The following is a 25,524-nucleotide window of genomic DNA, read 5'->3' on the forward strand; positions in this document are numbered from 1 at the left end:
CTGTACAATTACCAACCACCTCCTTCACTGTACAGTCAACAATGACCTCCTACGCTGTGTAGTCACCAACCACCTCCTTCACTGTATAGTCACCAACCACCTCCTTCACTGCACAGTCAACAATCACCTCCTACACTGTACAATTTCCAACCACCTCCTTCACTGTACAGTCAACAATCACCTCCTACACTGAACAAATATCATACACCTCTTACACTGTACAATTACCAACTACCTCCTACACTGTACAATCACACACCACCTCCTACACTGCACAGTCACCAACCACCTCCTACACTGTACAATCACACACCACCTCCTTCACTGCACAGTCACCAACCACCTCCTACACTGTACAGACACCAACCACTTCTTACACTGTACAGTCACCAACAACCTCCTACACTGTACAATTACTACTACCTCCTACACTGTACAGACACCAACCACTTTTTACACTGTACAGTCACCAACAACCTCCTACACTGTACAATCACTACTACCTCCTACACTGTACATACACCAACCACTTCTTACACTGTACAATTACCAACCACCTCCTACACTGTACAATCACCAACCTACTTCCTACACTGTACAGACACCAACCACTTCTTACACTGTACAAGTACCAACCACCTCCTACACTGTACAGACACCAACCACTTCTTACACTGTACAAGTACCAACCACCTCCTACACTGTACAGACACCAACCACTTCTTACACTGTACAATTACCAACCACCTCCTACACTGTACAGACACCAACCACTTCTTACACTGCACAATTACAAGCCACCTCCTACACTGTACAATAACCAACCACCACCTACGCTGTACAGGCACCAATCACCTCCTACACTGTACAATCACCACCCACTTCGTACACTGTACAATCACCAATCACCTCCTACACTGTACAATCACCAAACACTTCTCACACTGTACAGTCACCAAACACATCTCACACTGTACAGTCACCCATCACCTATACTGTACAATCACCAACCACCTCCTACACTGTACAATCACCAAACACTTCTCACACTGTACAGTTACCAACCACCTCCTACACTGTACAGACACCAACCACTTCTTACACTGTACAGTCACCAACCACTTCGTACACTGTACAATCACCAACCACTTCTTACACAGTACAATCACCTCCTACACTGTACATTCAACAATTACACCTATACTGAACAATCATCAAACACCTCTTACACTGTACAGTTATCAACCACTTCCTGCATTATACAGTCACCTACCACTTCTTACACTGTACAATCACCAACCACTTCTTACATTGTATAGTCAGCAACAACTTCTTACACTGTACAATCACCAACCACCTCCTTCACTGTACAATCACCAACCACCTCCTGCACTCTACAATCACCAACCACTACTTACCCTGTACAGTCACCAACCACTTCTTACACTGTACAATCACCAATCACCTACACTGTACAATCATCAACCACTTCCTACACTGTACCATCACCAATCACCTCCTACACTGTACAGTTACCAACCACTTCCTACACTGTACAGTCACCAACCACTTCTTACACAGTACAATCACAAACCACGTTTCACACTGTACAGTCACCAACCACTTCCTACACTGTACTATCACCAACCACTTCTTACTCTGTACAAACACCAATCACCTCATACACTGTACAATCACCAACCACTTTCTACACTGTACAGACACCAACCACTTCTTACACTGTACAATCACCAACCACTATGTACACTGTACAATCACCAAACACGTTTTACACAGTTCAATCACATCCTACACTGTACAATCACCAACCACTTCTTACACTGTACAATCACCAACCACCTCCTACACTGTACAATCACCAACCACTTCTTACACTGTACAATCACCAACCACCTCCTACAATGTACAAACACCAACCACCTCCTTCACTTTACAATCACAAACCACCTCCTAAAATGTACAAACACCAACCACCTTCACTGTACTATCACCAACCACCTCCTACACTGTACAATCACCAACCACTTCTAACACAGTACAATCACCAACCACCTCCTACACTGTACAATCACCAACCACCTCCCACACTGTACAATCACCAACCATCTCCTACACTGTACAGTCACCAACCACCTCCTACACTGTATAATTACCAACCACTTTTTACACAGTACAATCACCAACCACGTCCTACACTGTACAATCACCAACCACCTCCCACACTGTACAGTCACCAACCACCTCCTACACTGTACAGTCACCAACCACCTCCTACACTGTATAATTACCAACCACTTTTTACACAGTACAAACACCAACCACTTCCTACACTGTACTATCACCAACCACCACCTACACTGTACAATAACCAACAACTTCTTACACACTACAATCACCAATCACTTCTAACACTGTACAGTCACCAACCACCTCCTACACAGTACAAACACCAACCACCTCCTACACTGTACAATCACCAACCACTTCTTACACTGTACAATCACCAACCACCTCCTACACTGTATAATCACCTACCACATCGTACACAGAACAATCACCAATCACTTCTTACACTGTACAATCACAAACCACCTCCTACACAGTACAAACACCAACCACCTCCTACACTGTACAATCACCAACCACTTCTTACACTGTACAATCACCAACCACCTCCTACACTGTACAATCACCAACCACCTCCTACACTGTACAATCACCAACCACCTCCTACACTGTACAATCACCAATCACCTCCTACACTGTATAGTCACCAACCACTTCATACACTGTACAGTCACCAACCACTTCTTACACAATACAATCACAAACCACATTCACACTGTATAGTCACCAACCACCTCCTACACTGTACAGTCACCAACCACTTTCTACACTGTACAGTCACCAAACACTTCATACACTGTACAATCACACACCACCTCCTACACTGTACAGTCACCAACCACTTCCTTTACTGTACAGTCACCAACCAGCTCCTACACTGTACAGTCACCAACCACTTCCTACACTTTACAGTCACCAAACACTTCCTACACTGTACAATCACACACCACCTCCTACACTGTACAGTCACCAACCACCTCCTACACTGTACAATCACACACCACCTCCTACACTGTACAGTCACCAACCACTTCCTACACTGTACAGTCACCAAACACTTCCTACACTGTACAATCACACACCACCTCCTACACTGTACAGTCACCAATCACCTCCTACACTGTACAATCACACACCACCTCCTACACTGTACAGTCACCAACCACTTCCTACACTGTACAGTCACCAACCACCTCCTTCACCAACCACTTCTTACACTGTACAGTCACCACCACTTCTTACACTGTACAGTCACCAACCATCTCCTACACAGTTCAACAGATTTTTTACTGTAGATTGGAACATGAGTTGCTTTAAGATGACATTTTTACAAAGAAAACTTAATCATACTTGATCATTTGGTTGTTGAATTAGCATCTTGTTGTCCCATTTCTTTTATTTATGTGACAATTACCAGGCGGGATTTGTTATTGATTTATAAGTATACTTGTTCATGTTTACTGAATTTAAACAAGATGCAGGTGTTGTTATAATGCATGTATATGAAATAACTGACTACTATGACTTTATTTAAAGAATGTTTTTGTTTTATATTAAAAACACCAGTCTACGAACGTAGAATTTATGTTGAACTCCTCTCCTACTTTAATTTAAAGCTGGTGTTGTCTGCATTGCTATCTGCATTATTCAAGGGTATTTTTATTCATACTTTGTTATTTGTAGACATTAGCAATTTATTGTATTTTATAATTACATAAAAGTATTTAAAAAAAAATGCAGCATTTTATATTAATAGGTTGACAGATTCTGCCTTATTTGTAATCATGATAAAGAAACATTATTTTCTCTATTTGGGAATGCAATCGCATACAATTTTTTTTGCCAAGTTGACACTAAAGCTGTGAAAAATGGGTGCAGTGAGATAAAATATAATGCCCATGGGCATCCAGGCAATGGATGGTTTGGAGGCATGCTCCCCAGTTGGTAGGTTAAGTCTTAATTATACCCCCCAAAACAAAGTTTGGGGGGGTATACTGGAATCGGGTTGTCCGTCCGTCTGTCCGTCCGTTTTTTTTTTGTCCGGGATTCATCTTTGTCGTTATTGAACAAATCTTTTTCAAACTTTCAGATATTAATGGCCATGATGTAAACTTGCGCCTCTGTGAAATTGGTACGGGTCACATGACCCTGACCAGAGTTATCTCCCCTTGATGTGTTAAAGTAGGCAAAATAAGCCCTGTCCGGGATTCATCTTTGTTATTATTCAACAAATCTTTTTCAAACTTTCAGAAATTAATGGCCATGATGTAAACTTGCGCCTCTGTGAAATTGGTACAGGTCACATGACCCTGACTGGAGTTATCTCCCCTTGATGTGTTAAAGTAGGCAAAATAAGCCCTGTCCGGGATTCATCTTTGTTATTATTCAACAAATCTTTATCAAACTTTCAGAAATTAATGGCCATGTTGTAAACTTTCGCCTCTGTGAATTTGGTACAGGTCACATGACCCTGACTGGAGTTATCTCCCCTTGATGTGTTAAAGTAGGCAAAATAAGCCCTGTCCGGGATTCATCTTTGTTTTTATTCAACAAATCTTTATCAAACTTTCAGAAATTAATGGCCATGTTGTAAACTTTCGCCTCTGTGAATTTGGTACAGGTCACATGACCCTGACTGGAGTTATCTCCCCTTGTAGGCAAAATTAGCTTTGTCCGGCCTAACTCCAGGGCAAACAACCTAGACATGGAGGGGTGGGGGGTATTCGTTAGCCTATGGCTTACAGTTCTAGTTTTGGAATACAATTGAAATAGGAACAGTCTGTACGAAATTCATTATCGCATTGCAAGACACGAGGTTCTGCAATATAGTCTACATTGCAGGACCGGACCAGTTTTTGCAGGTCCGAAAATTTTATGTACATTCTCGTAAACCAGAGTGATGATGCTATGCATACCATACCGTTAAATTTATCATTATCAAACCTCTGATGAATGAGAATGGTTTAATTGAAAGTCAGGGCTCTCATCAGGGTTTAAAACCCAAGAGTCAATGACTCTTGAGGTCTAATTTTCAACAGTCAAAATCAGATCTCTAAGAGTCATTGTCCATTTTATTTCTAAATTCTTTGTCATTCTTCATCAATAATAGTTCTTATCTGTCATAAGATGGCATTGCAAGGTTCATGATAATCTATAAGTTGTTTAATAGTTTCCGAAATAAAAAAATAAAATACAATTGCTATTTTTTATATAGATCAGCTGTATTATTACTTTCAACTCTAGAAAAAAATCAAGGCATAAGAAAATTGATCCATAAATCTTTATTGAATACCTTGTTGTCTTATTTTCTTCTCAGTCTCTTGGGTGGTAAACAAATTCCAAGAGTCATAACTTGGAAAAAAATGTTCTGACTCCTATGAACGTATTATTTATTTAACGCATGTTCAGGGAAACAGGAATTATGCATGTACTATTTGTTATGTAACCCTATGCATCCTTGTCAGAATCTCATATGCACCAGCGATCGTTAAGTTGCAATGTCATTTTTCTCACTTGTACTTTCAGTTTCACATTCAAGTTTTTCATTTTTTCCGGGAGTAAACAAAAGCATTCAATGTTCCTATTGTCAATATTGCAACATATTTTTCATAAATGGCATAACAATAAAACTATTTTGTTAGTTATAGAACTTTACACTGACAACAATTTACGCAGTTCTTCTTTCACTATCATTAAAATTGACAGAAAGTAAACGTGCACCTGTTTCCTGCGCTTTTTAGACCATGTGCTACGAAAAATGTTATTTTATTCTGTTACACATTAAGGTATTAGCCGCGTAATACACACTTTTTTAAAAGCTTTAACCGACAACATAGTTATAATCACGGTACACTATGGGACTTTTATCTCAATTTTGAAGATTTTTTACCGTGAATTAAAAAAGTTATTTATGTTTCATTACACCCACCCCCAAACTCCAAGGTAAGTAAATATTTTGTCTATATTTGAATTTTTTTCGCATTATCAGAGATTATGAAATAAACACAACAGTTTCTGGTAAAATAAACTTCAGTTAACAGAAAACTAAAGTTCAAACGAACACATTATTGATACACATGGAAAAAAATCATTTTGATTGATCTTATGATTCTTCGGAAAAGAGCAGTTTTTCGATGTTTGAAAATATATAGCAGTTTTATAAAATTCATAAAAAATAGTTAACTATAAGGCAAGCTGCTATAATCATTTGAGATATTATCTATGATGTCTATTGAACAATTTAAAAGACAATTTATGATAGTTTACCGTCCAGTTTTGAAGAAAATATACATAATGTCATGTTACCATACATTTTTATAGCTAATAAAATGCTTAAAAATCAACCTTTTTCTTGTAAAAAATTATAAAGCTTAATTGGACTTATTCATAAAATGTACTCTTTCAAATAAATGAATTTTACTTATGATACTAACTCAGAATACAGAGTTTAAAACAAATGAGTGTACTTTTAAACTAAACTATGTGAAGAAACAAGAACAATAAGTGGGCTCGCCCCTCCAAAAATATCAGAGTGAAAGTTCTCAACTAATGTTTTTTTTTAATATTATAACATGTAAACAATCTCTGTGGGTAATTTGATGTATATCTGTTTTATTTTGTCATTGGTATTCTAACAATTATTTTTTTTCACAATAATTCTTCACTCTTCAACATTTGAAGTTTGGTCTGTTCCCATGCTTTGTACTTGTAGTGTGTGCACAGATGATAACTACTCAATGCTGAGTCAATGCTGATTTGGTTTTCATGCACCTTCAGGTACTTTACCCATCAAGAATGTTTAGTGCTGTAAAGGAAAAAAGTTGTACTTTAAAGCCTTTCTAACTAATTAGTATAGATAATTATACTGCCATACATATACAAAATAAAATATAAACAGTTTAATATTTCTCGACAATATTTTGAAAAAACAACAACAAGCTGATACATACATGTATATATATATAAAGAAAATTATAAAATTTATCAATAAAATTCATCATCATCATCATCATCATCATCATCATCATCATCATCATCATCATCATCATCATCATCATCATCATCATCACCACCACCACCACCACCACCACCACCACCACCACCACCACCACCACTTGATCACCATCACCACCACCACCACTTGATTATTGAATACAGTAGGTTTATAAAAACAAAAACCGAGTCAAATATGTTTTATATGAAATACTCACATCATCTCGATCAGATGCGACTGCCTTGTGGATGGACATGGCTGTCAAATCCGCTCTCAAGGATCCAACATAGTATTTAATGCAGGCTGGAATTCTTCATAACCCAGTGTTGTTGACTAAGTAATATTCAGTCATTTTCCTGCCTGGAAGAAATTAGACTTCTGATTATCAACCAGCAGAAACTACCACCGTAAAATACAAATGCACAAGTATTATACATTCTGCACTAATATCTGTTTTTGCCAAGAGTAAGGGTTGGTAGGCACAAATGTGTAGTTGTTGTGCATATAAGTACATGTAAAATATGAACATGCTGTCTAAACATTTAGCTAATAAAAATGATTAAAGAATTCCAAAGATAAATTAAAAAACAAACGTTTTTGAACACATCAACGTACAAAACTGCTCAAGGATACTTACATTCTGAGCCCTTTGATACGTATATCCCAGTTCCATGCCGATTGTTGACAGTTCGTTTTTTCGAGAGAAAATCTTCTCTTACGCGTATATTTCACTTATAATCCATGTTTTATTGTAATGACTCAAATTGTTAGATGTATCGTAATCAACTGTCAGCATGTACTTTTAGTGATTATTTATTTTAAACGTATATTCATGAGAAAAACATCACAATGTTTCCAAATCCTACGATGTAGAAATTCCATTATTGACCTATGAATAGCCGGGAAATACCTTCTGTTTCTAAAAATAGCAACATCCGGTACAGGCCGAATTCGCCCGATGTTCGTCGCGATCTGTTACGGCGAGTGGCGATATATGTCGATGTTACCCGATGTTTCCCGAGTTGTATTACATGGCTGATACCTTAAGAACTAATACAAATATATTTTCGAATTTAAACAAGACAAGATATAAATAAAACGAAAACAAAATATATTTTAGCTTTGTTGTTTTTCAAACCATCGTAGACTTCTACTTAGAGAAAAAGCCGAAGATATCCTTTTATTTGCATAATGGGCGGAGTAACACGTCATTGAGTTTGAGTTGGTAACTGGTCAGATTCCAGATCGATAATCACTTGTCACTTCGGCAGTTAATTGCTTTTGACTTTAATTGATTAAATAAACATTTAGAGCTTGCCTTGCAGCTCGTTCAAATGATACCTTGCACTGAATTTCTCCTGGGTCAAACCTGACACATAGTATAAATAAATGATGCGTCGATTTCGAGTCATTTATGATTTCTGTGCGTCAAAACTCGGGTCTATATTGAAAGCCCTGAATTATTATATGTTGGTTTGATCAAGTAAACATAGGTTAGATAATCAAGTTAACAAGGAACACTTTATTTTGACACATAACTATTAAATAGGGATGCAAACGAATGGCAAAACAGATATTCGAATATTCGGTAATTCTTTCGATCGAATATTCGAATATTCGATTAGCGAAATACATATTTTAGAAGTTGTAGTAAACTACTATTATTATTCGCTAAAGTAATAGCCGGGGCATTTAAACCCTATTTTGTCGTATCCAGTACGCGCGGCGGACCCTGATTTCCCCAAATGAGCCTTTGAAATTCTCCATTTTCAGGAAGTAAAAAGCAATACATTATAAACAGACAAACAACAAAATCGAATAATTCAATTCCGCTGCCTTTTGTAAACAATGTGAAATTAGATGGATTCCTAGTAAAACAGTGTTTTGCGCCAATGGAAGGTCTTTCCGTAGGATGATCAGCCTCGTTCTGAGATTGACCTCTAAACTGACTAAATATAACTATGGAAAACTCAAACCAACTCGGGAACTAGTAAAATAGTAAAACGAAAACATAAGTGGATTGGACTTATTTATTGTACAACAATAGAGGAATTATATTCAAAAATCCATTTCAAAGCACGAAAATTGTATTGAAAGATGAAAACAGTTTAAAGCACATATATGCAACAACATTATTGAGCACAATATTACATTATTGTGGCATTTATATCATCACCTCGTTTTGCGCTATTTTGCACAGCATAATTTGCAGCCAAGACAACACATTGGTGTTAAAGCCGATCCATAGCCAGTTATTGTAAAAGTAGGGGGACTTTTTATAGTACTCGACGAAATGTCCCTAAATGACACATGTCGCGTGTCTAGTCATCACATTCACACCTCTGGGATTAGGGGCCAATCGTTGTAAAAACAAGATAAACGAGCTTTATAAACAACATCAGTGATGAAGGCAAAATGTGTTTTGTTCTCTTTATTGAATTTTTTTTTTCGAATATTCGAATACCGATTTTGACATTCGAATACCAAACGTTTGATCGAATATTCGAATATTCGAATATTCGTTTGCATCCCTACTATTAAACAACTGATTTTCCCCAAAACTTATTGCCGGACACGCAGGCCTACAATATACATGTGATTGCCAGACTCATCATTTATTACCGGCGGGAGTTGAGGTCCGATGAACTTTCGTACAGACTGTAGGAACATCAGATCATTTATGTAGGAAACACATATTCATGTGCTCCAGGTTTAATAGGTATTTCATGCATGATATCTGTTTATAACGAAACTTCAACAGTGTCCCATTACAGAATCATGTTTTACTTGTTTTCATCATTTGGTGTAAATTTTCAGTTCATCAATTAAATTTTTCTGCTTCATGATATTTTTTTAATAAATTCTTTTGTATTTAAATGAGATAAGCACCCTTTCATCGTTTTCAAATTATACTCTCTTACAATAGAGAACGTGTGAAATATCATCAACCACTTTTGTATCAAAATCAGTCAGATTTAAGCTTAAATTCAAGGCTTAATAGGGATTTTAAGTTTCAAACGTTCAGAACCAAAAGCATTGTGGAACTTAGCAGCATTGTACAGGTTTGACCTGACAATGTTTATGTTTACAATAAATGTTAAGTTATGTGTATGGAACTTATACTTATTTGGATTTTGCTCAACATCATCATTCAAGGTCCCACAATGCACATTTTTAGCTCACCTTAGCCTTAGGCTGAGGGTGAGCTTTTAGGATCGATAATTGCCTGTCGTCCGTCATCTGTCGTCCGTCCACACTTTGTTTGTTAACACTCTAGGGGTCACATTTTTGCCTCAATTGTAACGAAACTTGGTCAGGATGTTTGTCCCAGTAATTACTCGGACGAAGTCAAATATGGGTCATGTGGGGTTGAAAACAAGGTCACACGCCCTAATATGGAAAAACCTTGTTAACACTGTAGAGATAACATTTCAGCCCAAATATCCTGGAAATTTGTCACAAAGGTTGTTTTAATGATTTCTAGCTCAAGTTCGAAGATGGGTCATCTGGGGTCAAAAACTAGGTCACAGAGCCCAAATATGGAGAAACCTTGTTAACACTCTCGAGGTAACATTTTCAGCCCAAATATCCTGGAAATTTGTCACAAAGGTTATTTCGATGATTTCTAGCTGAGGTTCGAAGATAGGTCATCTGGGGTCAAAAACTAGGTCACAGAGCCCAAATATGGAAAAACCTTGTTAACACTCTTGAGGTAACATTTTCAGCCCAAATATCCTGGTAATTTTTCAGAAAGGTTGTTTCGATGATTTCTAGCTCAAGTTCGAAGATGGGTCATCTGGGGTCAAAAACTAGGTCACAGAGCCCAAATATGGAAATACCTTGTTAACACTCTATAGAGGTAACATTTTCAGCCCAAATGTCCTGGAAATTTGTCAGAATGGTTGTTTTAATGATTTCTAGCTCAAGTTCGAATATGGGTCATCTGGGGTCAAAAACTAGGTCACAGAGCCCAAATATGGAAACACTTTGTTAACACTCTCGAGGTAATATTTTCAGCCCAAATATCCTAGAAATTTGTCAGAAAGGTTGTTTTGATGATTTCTAGCTCAAGTTCGAATATGGGTCATCTGGGGTCAAAAACTAGGTCACAGAGCCCAAATTTGGAAATACCTTGTTAACACTCTCGAGACAACATTTTCAGCCCAAATTTCCTGGAAATTTGTCAGAATGGTTGTTCAATGATTTCTAGCTCAAGTTCGAAGATGGGTCATCTGGGGTAAAAAACTAGGTCACAGAGCCCAAATATGGAGAAACCTTGTTAACACTCTCGAGGTAACATTTTCAGCCCAAATATCCTGGAAATTTGTCAGAAAGGTTGTTTTGATGATTTCTAGCTCAAGTTCGAATATGGGTCATCTGGGGTCAAAAACTAGGTCACAGAGCCCAAATATGGAAAAACCTTGTTAACACTCTTGAGGTAACATTTTCAGCCCAAATATCCTGGTTATTTTTCAGAAAGGTTGTTTCAATGATTTCTAGCTCAAGTTCGAATATGGGTAATCTGGGGTCAAAAAATAGGTCACAGAGCCCAAATATGGAAATACCTTGTTAAAACTCTAGAGGTAACATTTTCAGCCCAAATGTCCTGGAAATTTGTTAGAATGGTTGTTCAATGATTTCTAGCTCAAGTTCGAAGATGGGTCATCTGGGGTCAAAAACTAGGTCACAGAGCCCAAATATGAAGAAACCTTGTTAACACTCTCGAGGTAACATTTTCAGCCCAAATATCCTGGAAATTTGTCAGAAAGGTTGTTTTGATGATTTCTAGCTCAAGTTCTAGTATGGGTAATCTGGGGTCAAAAACTAGGTCACAGAGCCCAAATATGGACATACCTTGTTAACACTCTCGAGGTAACATTTTTATAATTAAATAGATTCAAGTGATTGTGTGTGCTTTCCTTTTTTTATGGGCAAATGGGAATTGTCCTGACCTCATGATCTCTTGTACAGAACAAATAAAACGGCTTGTCGAGGCCTCACAGTTACAGTTTTTCCTGTTTGTTTCATGTATTATTTGATTCACATTCATTCAATGCTAGAGTTATGTTTTACTTTTCAGGGTTTTTTCAAGAGGAGCATTACAAGGGGAGATAAGTACAAGTGTTTTTTCGGGGGAGAGTGTGACCTAACCCCAAAGAACAGGAACCGGTGTAAATCATGCCGCTTCAAACGGTGCTTAGATACAGGGATGGCCGTAGAAGGTACACTTATGGTTTTAATGGCTTTGTTAAGAGCTTTGTTTAAGACAGGAGGATATCTTTTTAGCTTGACTATTCGAAGAATAGGTGGGCTATACTACTCGCCCCAGCGTTGGCGTCCGGTTAAAGTTTTAGGGCAAGTTGGGATTTTCACTTATAAGTTCAATACCTTTCATTCAATTGAGTTAATACTTTACACAGTTGTTCAGGGCCATCACATGATGAGGTTAGATAACTCCATACTATTCTTATTCAGATTATGGCCCCTGATTGACTATGAAACTCAGGTTAAAGTTTTAGGGCAGGTTGGGATATTTATAAATAACTTCTATACCCTTTGTTCAATTGACTTAATACTTCACACAGTTGTTCAGGACCATCACACAATGAGGTTACATAACTCCATATTATCCTTAATACAAGTTATGGCCCCTGATTGTCTTAGGTTAAAGTTTTAGGGCAGGTTAAAGTTTTAGGGCAAGTTGGGATTTTCACTTAAAACTCCAATACCTTTCATTCAATTGAGTAAATACTTCACACAGTTGTTCAGGGCCATCACATGATGAGGTTAGATAACTCCATATTATTCTTTACATAGATTATGGCCCCTGATTGACTATGAAACTCAGGTTTATAAGTTTTAGGGCATGTTGGGATATTTATAAATAGCTTCTATACCCTTTGTTCAATTGACTTAATACTTCACACAGTTGTTCAGGACCATCATACAATGAGGTTACATAACTCCATATTATCCTTAATACAAGTTATGGCCCCTGATTGACTTAGGTTAACGTTTTAGGGTAGGTTGGGATTTTCACTTAAAACTCCAATACCATTCATTCAATTGACTTAATACTTCACACAGTTGTTCAGAGCCATCACATAATGAGGTTAGATAACTCCATATTATCTTTTATACAAATTATGTCCCTTGATTGACTATTGGACTTAGGTTAAAGTTTTAGGGCAGGTAGGGATATTTATTAATAACTTCTATACCCTTCACTCAATTGACTTAATACTTCACACAATTGTTCAGGACCATCACCCAATGAGGTTACATAACTCCATATCCTTAATACAAGTTATGGCCCCTGATTGACTTAGGTTAAAGTTTTAGGCAAGTAAAAGTTAAGGGCAAGTTGGGATTTTAATAAAAAAAACTTCTATACCTTTCATTCAATGCACTTAATAAAATTCAAAATTATTTATGACCATCTTATAACAAGAAACATAACTCCATTTTAAACCTAAATACAAATTATGTCCCTTGAATATATATATATATTATTTTTTTTAAATTTCTTTTGACAGGCACATTTTTACATTCTTAACCAGTTTTTTACCAAGGGAAAACAAGGAGGGCTATACTATTTGGCCATTGAATTTTTATTATTATTATTTTTATTTTTTTATTTTTTTTTAATTTCTTTTGAAAGGCATATTCGTTTTTCTTTACCACATTTTCATAATGGGAAATCAAGTTATTTTTCGGGTGGTGGGAAGGCAGCATCAAAGTCACCTTATGTATTGAATAATTAAGTGAATCATTTTTGGGTGATCTATAATGTACTCTTATAACAAATAGACCGTTTTAAATATTGGCAATGGTTATGAAAATGATGACCAGAACCAATACCAAGAATTTACTAGAATACATCATCTTATAGAAGTTTATGGTGACATGCCATGCAAGAAAATTGACATAAAACTCTGCATTGCATTGATCACTATTTGTTTTTGTTTTATGTCTTTATCAATAGTTTCATTCTTCAATGCACAGCACTTGCACTGTATGATTTGTTTTGAAATCAAGCATGCAAAATATTTATTTTGTATTTGCCGAAATAAAGTATTAAGGTCATTTTCACAAAGCATTTCATTCTATCGTTTTCTTAAATTTGCAGTTTTGCTGCACTGTATTTCTTCACATGCTAAGTTAAATATTGATGGTACTCTTGTTGCCAAAGAACAAATCAGCCGTTAGTCAATAGGGCAGGAGTTTTTCGTCTAGCTAAGCTACACAAACCTCAATATGAGTGTTTTTTAGTTTTTATTAGTTTTTTCTTATTCATTGCTTTTTGTGAGTTTGGACAAACTATCTTTGTATCATGTTTTAAACTGATGCCTATACTCATGTATTCCAGCTGTGTGAACATATCATATACTGATGATTATATCCATTAATTCCAGCGGTGCGTATGGGCCGGATCCCGAAGGTGGAAAAGGAGAAAGCCCTGGAGGTTTTCCATCAGGAGGGTGCTGACTTTAATAAGCTTGAGCTCCGCCTAGAACAGACAGGTGCGGGGAACTACGACTTCCAGCTGAACCCGAAAAACGAGGACAGAAATAGGGACACAGAAGTCAACCCTGCTGAACACAAGGATAAAGCCAATCAGGATGCAGCTTACCATCATGATGACGGCTTTCAAGAGTTTAAACAAGAAAAAACTGCCTTCCAGCATGAGACTTATGGAAATCATAAAGCGGATTATAATGGTCAAAATAAAATGTCTGTACCACAGAGTTTTGAAAGAAAAAATAGTTCAAATGTTTCTACAGAAATGTCCACATTCTTTCATAATTCATTTACAACAGATACACCTGTCAGTCATGTGCCACTTAAAAAGGAAACTGTTGATTCACATTTAATAGAAAGTATACCACAATTTCAAAGAAATACTGGTTTGGGGCATAAAGTGTTGTATAAGGATGAAACATTTACAGATAAGTTTTCTCAAGCAATGCTGAATGACAAAGTTAATGAAAAAATAGATAGGAGATCTTTAAATGCAATAGATCAAGGTCCTTTTGAATCCAGAAACTATGGACCCCATGCGAATGCTTCTAATTTAGACATAAACAACAGGGAAAGGCATTCACTGAATCAATCTGAATTTGCTCAAAGTTGGGATGAAAGTAATCAGGAAAGAACTAATCAAACTAGATTTGAACATGTTGGTGAAAGACGGGTACCTCACACATTGCCTCATACACAAACACCTGCTCCATTAGTTGTACCTGAAGTGCCAGTGACAGTTCATCCCAATTTTATCCACTACAATACCTCGACGCAACATCAATACTTTGAAAGTCAAAGTCAAAATAACAACAAACATACTGAAAGTGCAGTAGACTTGACAAGAAAAAACAATCATTTTGACTCCCAGCAAGATTTGAATTCATTCCAAGGCCATTTCCCAGGAATGAATACTGGGAGTTTTGCTGTAACTAGTGTGCCAACTAGCCATGCCTTATACACAGAAACATTAGATACTCAGAGCAGAAATCTGCCAAACACTGTAGCGGACCCATTTTTGTCCCCTATGAGGTTGGCCATTTCTCACTCGAACGTTTCCCCAACGAAGAACTCTAGAAATGTTTGGCAGGCAAAGTCTCCTTGTGTGTTTACTCCCCCTTCTTCAAAAATGCCTTTTCAGAGAGAAATGTTGCATTCTCCTCAGCGGGAGAACGCGTCCCCTTTCTACTGGCCGAGTGAGACTACTCCATCTGTGGGAGGGAGGAGTTCCCCGGCTCCGTCAACATTCTCCAAGGACAGCAATGGTAGCGGCTCGTCAAAGTCTAATCCTTACAGCCCACTGCTTATAAAACTCCTCATGGAGCAAGTTCTTGAAACAAATAATGGCGGCAATGTCATAGAGAAATTGAAAGAAAAATTAAGTTTGTCAAAATTGGACTCGGTTACTGCAGGTAGAGTTATTGGGTTGTTGAAAGAAGCCACAGGACATCTGGTTGCTAAAAGTGATCGAACAACGAGCAGTCAAAATACCTCTCACACAGGGTCTACAGATCTCTCAGACAGCAAGCAAGAAAGAATTGCTCTCTTCTTGGACGATGTCAAGTCAAATCTCCCTATTGACAAAAGTAAGAGGTGCAGTCATAAGCGTAAATGGTCTGACAATGAAATGTTAGTATCACTGCGTGATCTAGACATGGAAAGGAGTGTGAAAATGCACCTGGATGGAAGTAGTGGCCCTCAGCCTAACACACCCCTGTCCCACACTCATTCTCACAATACAAGCGTTACTCACAGTAGCGTCTCCCTCAGTGGGCAAGCAAGGCTGGTGCTCCCAACCCTCAGTTATGGGAACCCAGAGGTGCTGGATAATTCAATGAGCAGCATAGAGGAGACCCAAGTGGGAAACCTTGACCATGAGAGATTTAAGAACCTAAAAGATGGACTCAACCTTGGTGTCAAGATCCTCTTCAGACTAAAACCAGAACACAGGGAGAAATTACGCTTGTACAGGGAAGGCAAGGTAAGTGCAATGGTCAGCAACATGTCAAAGAATTTCTTGTCTTTATACATGTCCATTGTAAGAATGTAAGGTAATCAATAAATCATGACAAGGCAATTATCTGATTGAATTACATGAACCAACCTGTATTGCCAATATCAGGATAAAGTTGTCATGACAGGGATGATAAAATTCCGGATTAATCCGGAATTCCGGATTTAAGCCTCACGGATCGATTTTGAGATTAATGTAAATCCGTTGAGTTTTTTTCTAGGGGGAGGGGTACAGGGAGCGATTTGAGCTCAGTTCGAACAATATGGGTATGCAAGGTGAGTTTTCCGGAAGTGTAAAGCCGGAAATTAACGAACCTATTTACGTCTTGGCAATCGAGCTATATGATTGGTTAAGATAGCATCCGGTGATTACGGAAATTACCGATGGGACTAAGTAGACAGTATCCGGATGGTCGTATCTGGATATGACAGACGACGAAGACGAATAAACGAGTTTTGGAAAGAAAACGACCACCACCAACTTCTAAAAACATCGATTCGTCGATTTTAAGGGTATATTTGGCATTTATTTTTAAGAAAAATTCCCAAAACGTTTCTTTTTAAGTTAATAGAATATGATCAAACTGAGAATGAATTATTAACTGGCTTATTGTAAAATCACGTGGAGTGACAGAAAACGACAAGTGACAGAAAAAATTCCAATTATTTTAGGTAAATTAAGAATTTCTGAAATAAATTAGTACCGAAATTGGTTTAGTTTTTCCGTAGTTTGTATAGTAGAGGTCAATCCCAGAACGAGGCTGCTCGTACTACGGAGACTCTCTATTGGCGCATAACGCCAATTGACCAGAAATCCATCTAGGTTCACGTGGTTTACAAATATGAAGGCAGAGGAATATTAATTAAAAGTTTTGTTTATTTTTCTTTGTTCATAAAGTATGAATTTTTGTCTTTCTGAAATGAAGAATTTCAAAGGCTCATTTGGTGAAATTCAGGGTCCGCCACGCGTAGTTGTTACGACAAAGTAGAGCTAAAATGCCCCGGCTATTACTTTAGAGAATATTATAAAAGTTTACTACAACTTTTAAAAGATGTATCTTGGTAATCGAATATTCGTTCAAAAGAATTACCCAATATTCGAATATCAATTTTGCCATTCGTTTGCATCCCTAATAATAATCGATTTTTATTTTACAAATTTTATTTAGCCGATTGAAGTTTAAACCATTTCTTTATTGTTCTCATAATGTTTGAAGCATTGTTCTCAATAAGAAGTGGCTGTTGACCATAATGGGAGGTTCAAATGAAAATTGGGTTGGTTCAAATTTAAAAAAAAATGAATAAATATTTTGTATTAGTAATTATATTACGTAGGAGCAGTTATTTTATTTTCTATTTGAGACAGTTCAACAAAACTTCTTGAGGACCCAGTTTGGGTGAGATTTAAATTCTATAGTTGTAATTTGTATTTACAGGTATGTTGATGGTTCCAAAAGTCAGGGATGAACAGACACCTCTGCCAGTGCATCCAGTTGTTCCTGTCAATGACTGACAATTCAATGCAGAGGCCACAATACTTGGATTTATGGCTGAACATGCTCCTTGGCACCACAGTAGTGAGTCTTACTTAAGAGAAGTTAAGACACTTGCCGAAGATACAAAAGCTCTCAGCGAATTAAAACTTCAAAGGTGTACAGCATCATACAAGATGACTCACGGAGTGGCTAGCCATTTCAATGATGAACATGTGGAGGAGTTACATGAAACTCGATTTTGTTTCAACTTAGACAAGTCAACAAACACAAACAATGAGAAAACTGTTGCAGCTATTTTTCTGCTAGAAAGAAATAGTGTTGAGACATTTGGCGTCCTTAAAAATCACAAGGGCTGATTCTGAATCAATTTTCATAGAATTTGACAGCCTGTTTGAGAGACTTGAATTGCCGTGGGACAATCTAGTTTGTGTGCTACTGGACTCATGTAACACCATGAGGGGAAAAAATCTGGCTTGGGGACCAGAATACGTCAAAGTCCACCATGTCCACAACGTCTATGCTGCCAAAGCATTTAAGTCCCGTTTGGATATTACTTGGAATAATATATATAATAATAAATAACATTAAATTCTCATCAAATGTGCAGAAAATGGAATAAATACTCTTATGATACATACAAATTGAATAAATAACACGTTTACAATAAACATTTGCAAGCATGATAATTGATATGTTGTTCATTATTATAAATCAAACACCCCACAGTGTAGACTGTTCATACACATGCATTTGATCATAGCCAGTTGAGTTTTATGGGAAGTGGACAACTGAACCAAAATGTCAGGTACATGTCTAATGCCTGTGACTTCAGGTAAAAAAAAGTAAATTTAACTTTGTTTAAAGACAAAGGTGTTAAACTTCACTGCTAAGATTCCTGATAATTGTTCTGATTGTGGATGTCTCGTGTTGAACATAATTATATCTACCAAACCGAAAGGTGTACCCCTTGAACACTATTCTAAGGCAAAAGAAGGTATTAGAAACCCTGAAATACAGAAAACTTCGGGGGGCTTCGCCCCCCTTATCCCTGCACTGGACCCATCGGGGGCCTTGAGCGGCCCATTTAACCCCACGCAGACATTTTCAGGATTGGCAACTTGGCTCTGTTATCATCCCTGTCATGAGTTGACTGAAGGTTACCTGTCATGAAAAGGCAATTGTCAGATTGAAATACATGAACCAACACCTCTGTATTGCCAATATCAGGATAAAGTTGTTGCCTTAACCTTGTTCATAAATATTTTAATTTGATTACTTTAGCAGTGAACACTAAACAGTGCTTTAAAAAAATAATCATGAAATGTTTGAAAAAACATGGTGCAAATGTTAATTTTTCTTCTTAATTAATTATAACAGTGCATTATACATATTATTCTTTTTTAAATAGTCAGAAAACAATCAGAAAACAAATAAATGCTGTTGAATCAAAGCGTGGTCAGAAATGGGCGAAAAAAGAAACATCTGTCGTATGAAGAATGAAAGTGAAAAAAGACCTCTCATTTATATCGTAAAAAATGGGAATAAATGGACTATTCTCATATTGATCCTGTCACAATCTAAAATAAGAAGTGTGGCAGAAGGATATCTTCCATGTTTGCTAATGTCTTGTTAACACTGTCATTTACATTTTTAACACGTATATTGATTTTCTTTGGAATTTTCCATTCTGAAGACTAAGTGATTTCACAGTGTCTTGGGTCATCCTTGTATAAATTCCTTTTATAAAATATGAGAGGAAGATTTTTAGTTGCTGGTATAAATAAATCTAAATTCAACGTCTCCTATTTGTTGGCAAAACTGCTTTTTGTGAGGTTTCTCAAAATCACTTGTCATTCTGTCACAAATCCTCTGTTATTAGGTCACTAACCCTTTTGTCATTATGTCACAACCCTCTTGTCTTTCTGTCACTAACTCTCTTGTCATTCTGTCACAAACCTTGGCATTATGCCACTAACCATTTGTCATTATGTCACAAACCATCTTGTCATAATGGCACAAACCCTCTGTCAATCTGTCACAAAACCTCTGTCATGTCACTAACCCTCTTGCCATTATGTCACAAACCCGCTTGTCATTCTGTCACAAACCCTCTGTCATTATGCTATAAACCTTGGCATTATGTCACAAACCCTCTGTCATTATGTCACAAACCCTCTGTCATTATGTCACAAACCCTCTGTCATGTCACAAACCGTCTGTCATTATGTCACAAACCTGCATGTCATTTTGTCACAAACCCTCTGTCATTATGTCACAAACCCTCTGTCATTCTGTCACAAACCCTCTGTCATTCTGTCACAAACCCTCTGTCATTATGTTACAAACCCTCTGACATTATGTTACAAACCTTGGCATTATGTCACAAACCCTATGTCTTTCTGTCACAAACCCTCTGTCATTATGTCACAACCCGCTTGTCATTATCTCACCATTCCTCTTACATAATGTCACTAACCCTCTTGTCAATATGGCACAAACAACCCTCTCTCATTCTGTCACAAACCCTCTTGTCATTCTGTCACAAACCTTTTTGTCATTATGCCACCATCCCTCTTACATTATGTCACTAACCCTCTTGTCATTATGTCACAACCTTTTTGTCATTATGCCACCATCCCTCTTACATTATGTCACTAACCCTCTTGTCATTATGTCACAACCTTTTTGTCATTATGCCACCATCCCTCTTACATTATGTCACTAACCCTCTTGTCATTCTGTCACAAACCCTCTGTCATTCTGTCACAAACTTTGACATTATGTCACAAACCCTCTTGTCAGTATGTCACAAACCTTGGCCTTATGTCACAAACCCTCTGTCATTATGTCAAAAACCCTCTGTCATTCTGTCACAAACCTTGACATTATGTCACAAATCCCCTGTCTTTCTGTCACAAACCCACTGTTAGTAGATCACAAACCCTCTTGTTATTCTGTCACAAGCCCACTTGTCCTACTGTCACAAACCCTCTCTCATTCTGTCACAAACCCTCTCTCATTATGTCACAAACCCTCTCTAATTCTGTCACAAACCCTCTCTCATTCTGTCACAAACCCTCTCATTCTGTCACAAACCCTCTGTCATTATGTCACAAACTCTCTTGTCATTCTGTCACAAACCCTCTGTCATTATGTCACAAACTCTCTTGTCATTCTGTCACAAACCTTCTTGGCATTATGTCACAAACCCTCTGTCATTATGTCACAAACTGTCTTGTCATTCTGTCACAAACCCTCTTGTTATTCTGTCACAAACCCTCTTGTTATTCTGTCACAAACCCTCTTGTTATTCTGTCACGAATTACAGACACTACGGACCATGGACATTACGGACCAGACATTACGGACCAGATTTAGGGACACTACAGACCAGATTTAGGGACATTACGGACCATCTTCAAAAACTTACGGACCATGATTTAAATGACCCTCTGTCACAAGCCCTATTGTCATACTGTCACAAACCCTCTGTCATTATGTAACAAACCATCTTGTCATTATGTCACTAACCCTCTGTCATTATGTCACCAACCCTCTTGCCATACTGTCACAAACCTTTATGGCATTATGCCTTCACCCCTTTGTCATTCTGTTACAAACCCTCTCTCATTCTGTCACTTACCCTCTATTACTCAGTCACAATTTATGTATTAGATTGTATTTATTCAGTAGTAGTAAAAGAGCAGCTAGTATTTTCATAGCCTTGGTGTTGTCAACTTTTTAAACTTGTTTACATTATCAGTTGACTCAGCCATTGTTTCAGATGTAATACAGACAATGATCACTTGCATATATGTTTGTGTACCTAGCTGTTCCTGCGCGTCTTGACAGACAGTGAGGAGGATGTGCAGCTCATCTATGAAAAACTTATCAACGGCATTCCCGACCTCAGTCAGCGCATCCTGGGTAAATGATAGAAACATATTATTTTTATTAGGTAAAATTAAAAGGTATTTAAGATGTATAAATCACTTGCATATTATGAGATTACTTCAATTAAATTTTGATTTTTGTTAATATAACGTAATTTCCTTTATTTTATTGTACTGAGAAATCATTTATAGTCCTGTGCTTACAGTTTCATGATTTATTGAAAGGGGGCAATTTCGTGGGTTTTAAATTCATGGATTTTCATTTTTATGAAAAAATAAATAATCGAACCTGCGATGCTAAATTGTATGCAAATTAACCATATGCCAATATGAAGCTATGTATCAACTACGTCACACAGTTTATGACACTACAGTGGGACAATTTGTCAATTAGCGCAGATACACATGCCAATTATGGCTTCATTGGAAATTTAAGTGTCATAAATAAAGATGCACCCTAATCAAGGATATAAAATAGTGAAGCCATTGAATGTGTTTTCTGCAAACTTCAAAAACATAGCAAGGGTTCTTAATTAAATAATCAATTCAATATTAAATCAAAGAAACAAAATCAGGTGGCAACGCTCAAACACACAAGGTTAATAATCAGCACGTTTTACATGTGCCAAATTTCTGTTGGGATCTTGAATTCATGGATAAGCCAACCCACAAAATCCATGAAAGTTAATGTCCCCTGAATATTTATGATTTCACAGTACTCTTTCATCCTTTTTTAGTAATAAACTCTTACAAAAATGCATACAATTTAAAACTTAATTATCTTAAGATACTGAATCTTCTTAAAAGCTGCACTCTCACAGGTTTACCGTTTTGGCATTTTTTAGCTATACTGGCCAAAGGCCAGAAGAGCTTATGCGATGGTAATGTGTACGTAGTATGTGCATCCATGCGGTCGTGCGTTCGTGCGTCTGTAAACAATTGCTTGTGAACACGATACAGTCTTCAGTTTTGATTGTATTTCGATGAAACTTGTACAGTATATAGATATCCATTAGAGCTCGGTTCCTTTCGAAAACCATGCTTTCTATTTTTAGCCAGGTCTGCATGAGCGAATTCTATTTTTAGCCAAGTTTACATGTACATGTAAATTCAAGTCTAGAGTTAAGGGAGACAATTTGCAAGTCTAGGATTTTGAGAGACAATTTGCTTTTTGCTTCTGCAGTTGATTTTGTGAATTACTCTGCCTTGTTCTTGTTGAAAGCCCAAAGGCCATTTTTTAGCTTTAAGTTCTGTAGTTTGTGCATTCATCTTAACAAAATTGGTTGTGAATGTTTAAGTTATGCACCTGGTGATGTTTGAAAATCTTTTTGTGTGTTCGTGCATCCATCTCAGCACAATTGATTGTGAATGTTTGTTCAAATTGATCAATGTTGTCCTAGAATGCCCTTGACTTTGACCTTTTGACCAACTTTTTTTAACTTTTAAAACTACAGAAATTTTTACTATGAGTACAGTTTTGAAAGCATTTTTTTTTGTCAGATGACTTTTACTTGGCACATAATAAAATAGTTCATGCAACTAATCTGCTTACAATATTTTCTGGGCTCAGATGTTGAACATGCTACGTTTTCAGGTAACCCAAACACAAAACATAAAGTATATGTCTGTTGCCTTTTACCCATACATACATGCTCTGGATTGATATGACCACAAAAGCCATGCCAGTAGAGCATAGGCCCTTTTGGGCCTCTTGTTTTATTTTTTGTCTTGGAATGAGCCATTTTTTGCGTTAATATCTGCAAACTAGTGATATAAGACTGCTGAAAAAAGATAAGATCGCAGATTTTCATATTTTCGTTCGAAAATTGATGTTTTATGGCTAAAAGCGTTACTAAATGCATAAAACAACATTTTTTTGAATTAAACTATTTAAATATGCGATCTGATTTTTTTGTCAACAGTCTTATTTCACTGGTTTCCATGCATTTTCATATAAATTGGCTCATTCCAAGACAATAAGTAAAAAAGTTGTCAAAACATTCAATCTGTGAGAGTGCAGCTTTAAAACATGTTGATACAAGAGTACCTAAAAATCCTAGAAATGAATTGAGTTTTGTTGAACTTGAAGGTTTCTGTGAAAGTGTGCCGGGATTTACCAGTTTCCCCAAGTCAGACCAGGACAAACTGATGAAGAGGGCTTATTATGACATGTGGACAGTAAGTGGGATGTTCTCTATACTAGGGCTTTACAAAAAAGGTTACAGCAGAAGAGGGATGAAAAGGAAGAAAAAGGCACATTGTATGAAAAGGAATTATGAAATTGACAGAAAATGTTAGAAATTATGTCTAATTGTAGTAATATTAGGTTTCAACAGCCAATTATGTAAAGTTTGTATGTACTGCGGTATATAATAACATTATAACTTTAAAAATATTTTTTACTTAACTATCTTAAGCAATTAATGCCATGAAGGCAGAAGGGTAGCCATGCTGGTCCCCATGAAGGCAGATAGTTGCTACCAAAAAGGACAGGGTGGAGCACCCTTTCATAAATCTTAAGCTAAAACCCTACTATTTACTATTCAGAACATTTAAAACTGATATCATATAGTGGATTCTCAGTCAGATTTTCTTTCAATTATTGTGAATCATCTGACTGTCAAACAGCATATTACCTTTATAGAAAATGCTTCGATTTCATCATGATACAGATCTAGAAAAAATGCAGACAGAGAAAGCAGTGCACACCACTGTTGCTTACATATGATATGATACTTATATAAACGTTGTTTCAGTTGTCGTATGCAGAGTATTTCCATAATGGGAACAGTTACTGGATTCTGCCTACAGGAGAAATATACTCCGCTCCTGCCATGCGGAAAATCCTTAATGATGAGATTGTTGATATTATAATGACGTTTGCTGACAAGTTCAATGTTCTAAAACTTACTGATCTGGAAGTTGTTATACTGAGCGCTGTCATTTTGACCAAAACAGGTGAATATATCCTTTCTTACATTTACAGCTATAGCTTTTGATTGTTACAAGATGAAAACAAAAACAAAACTGAAATTTGTTACCGTAAAAAGAAAGCTTATCTTTCAAGGTCATATAACTTTAAAGTATGCATTTGATAAGAAACATCAAGCATATACAAGTTTAATATCTATTAAGTTAATTCAAAGATACAGAAGAAATCAACCTAAACTATCATTCTCCAGCTTTTTCGTATCACCAGCATAGCATGGCTGACACTTAAAGATTACTCTGCCGAATCACACTTTCATTTCCGATCAAAAGCTTTGGTACAACTTGGTATAAAGTCTTCTAGCTTGGTATGCATATTGGTCATGGTCAGTAGATGACCCTTATTGGGTTTACAGGTTGAAATTCAACCCCATGGTCATCTTGAATACAACAATTACGGATGTTTCCGATCAATTACTTTTGGGCAACTTTGTGTGCACGTCGATCATTGTCAGGACCCAATTTTTCAAAC

General features: G+C 36.9%; 1 protein-coding gene across 2 annotated transcripts in view; it reads left to right on the forward strand.

The window, feature by feature from the left end:
* LOC128232450 (uncharacterized) overlaps positions 1 to 25,524 on the forward strand; it is a 55,926-nt gene that overhangs the window by 18,709 nt on the left and 11,693 nt on the right. For both annotated transcript variants that reach the window (XM_052945999.1, XM_052945998.1), the window contains exons 3-7: positions 12,222 to 12,363; positions 14,557 to 16,643; positions 22,002 to 22,098; positions 24,154 to 24,242; positions 24,821 to 25,022. In XM_052945999.1, coding sequence (XP_052801959.1) covers positions 12,222 to 12,363; positions 14,557 to 16,643; positions 22,002 to 22,098; positions 24,154 to 24,242; positions 24,821 to 25,022 — 2,617 coding nt within the window. The remainder of the gene's footprint in view (positions 1 to 12,221; positions 12,364 to 14,556; positions 16,644 to 22,001; positions 22,099 to 24,153; positions 24,243 to 24,820; positions 25,023 to 25,524) is intronic.

The sequence above is a fragment of the Mya arenaria genome, chromosome 4 (assembly GCF_026914265.1).
Source record: "Mya arenaria isolate MELC-2E11 chromosome 4, ASM2691426v1".
In the NCBI taxonomy this organism is placed as follows: Eukaryota; Metazoa; Mollusca; class Bivalvia; order Myida; family Myidae; genus Mya; species Mya arenaria.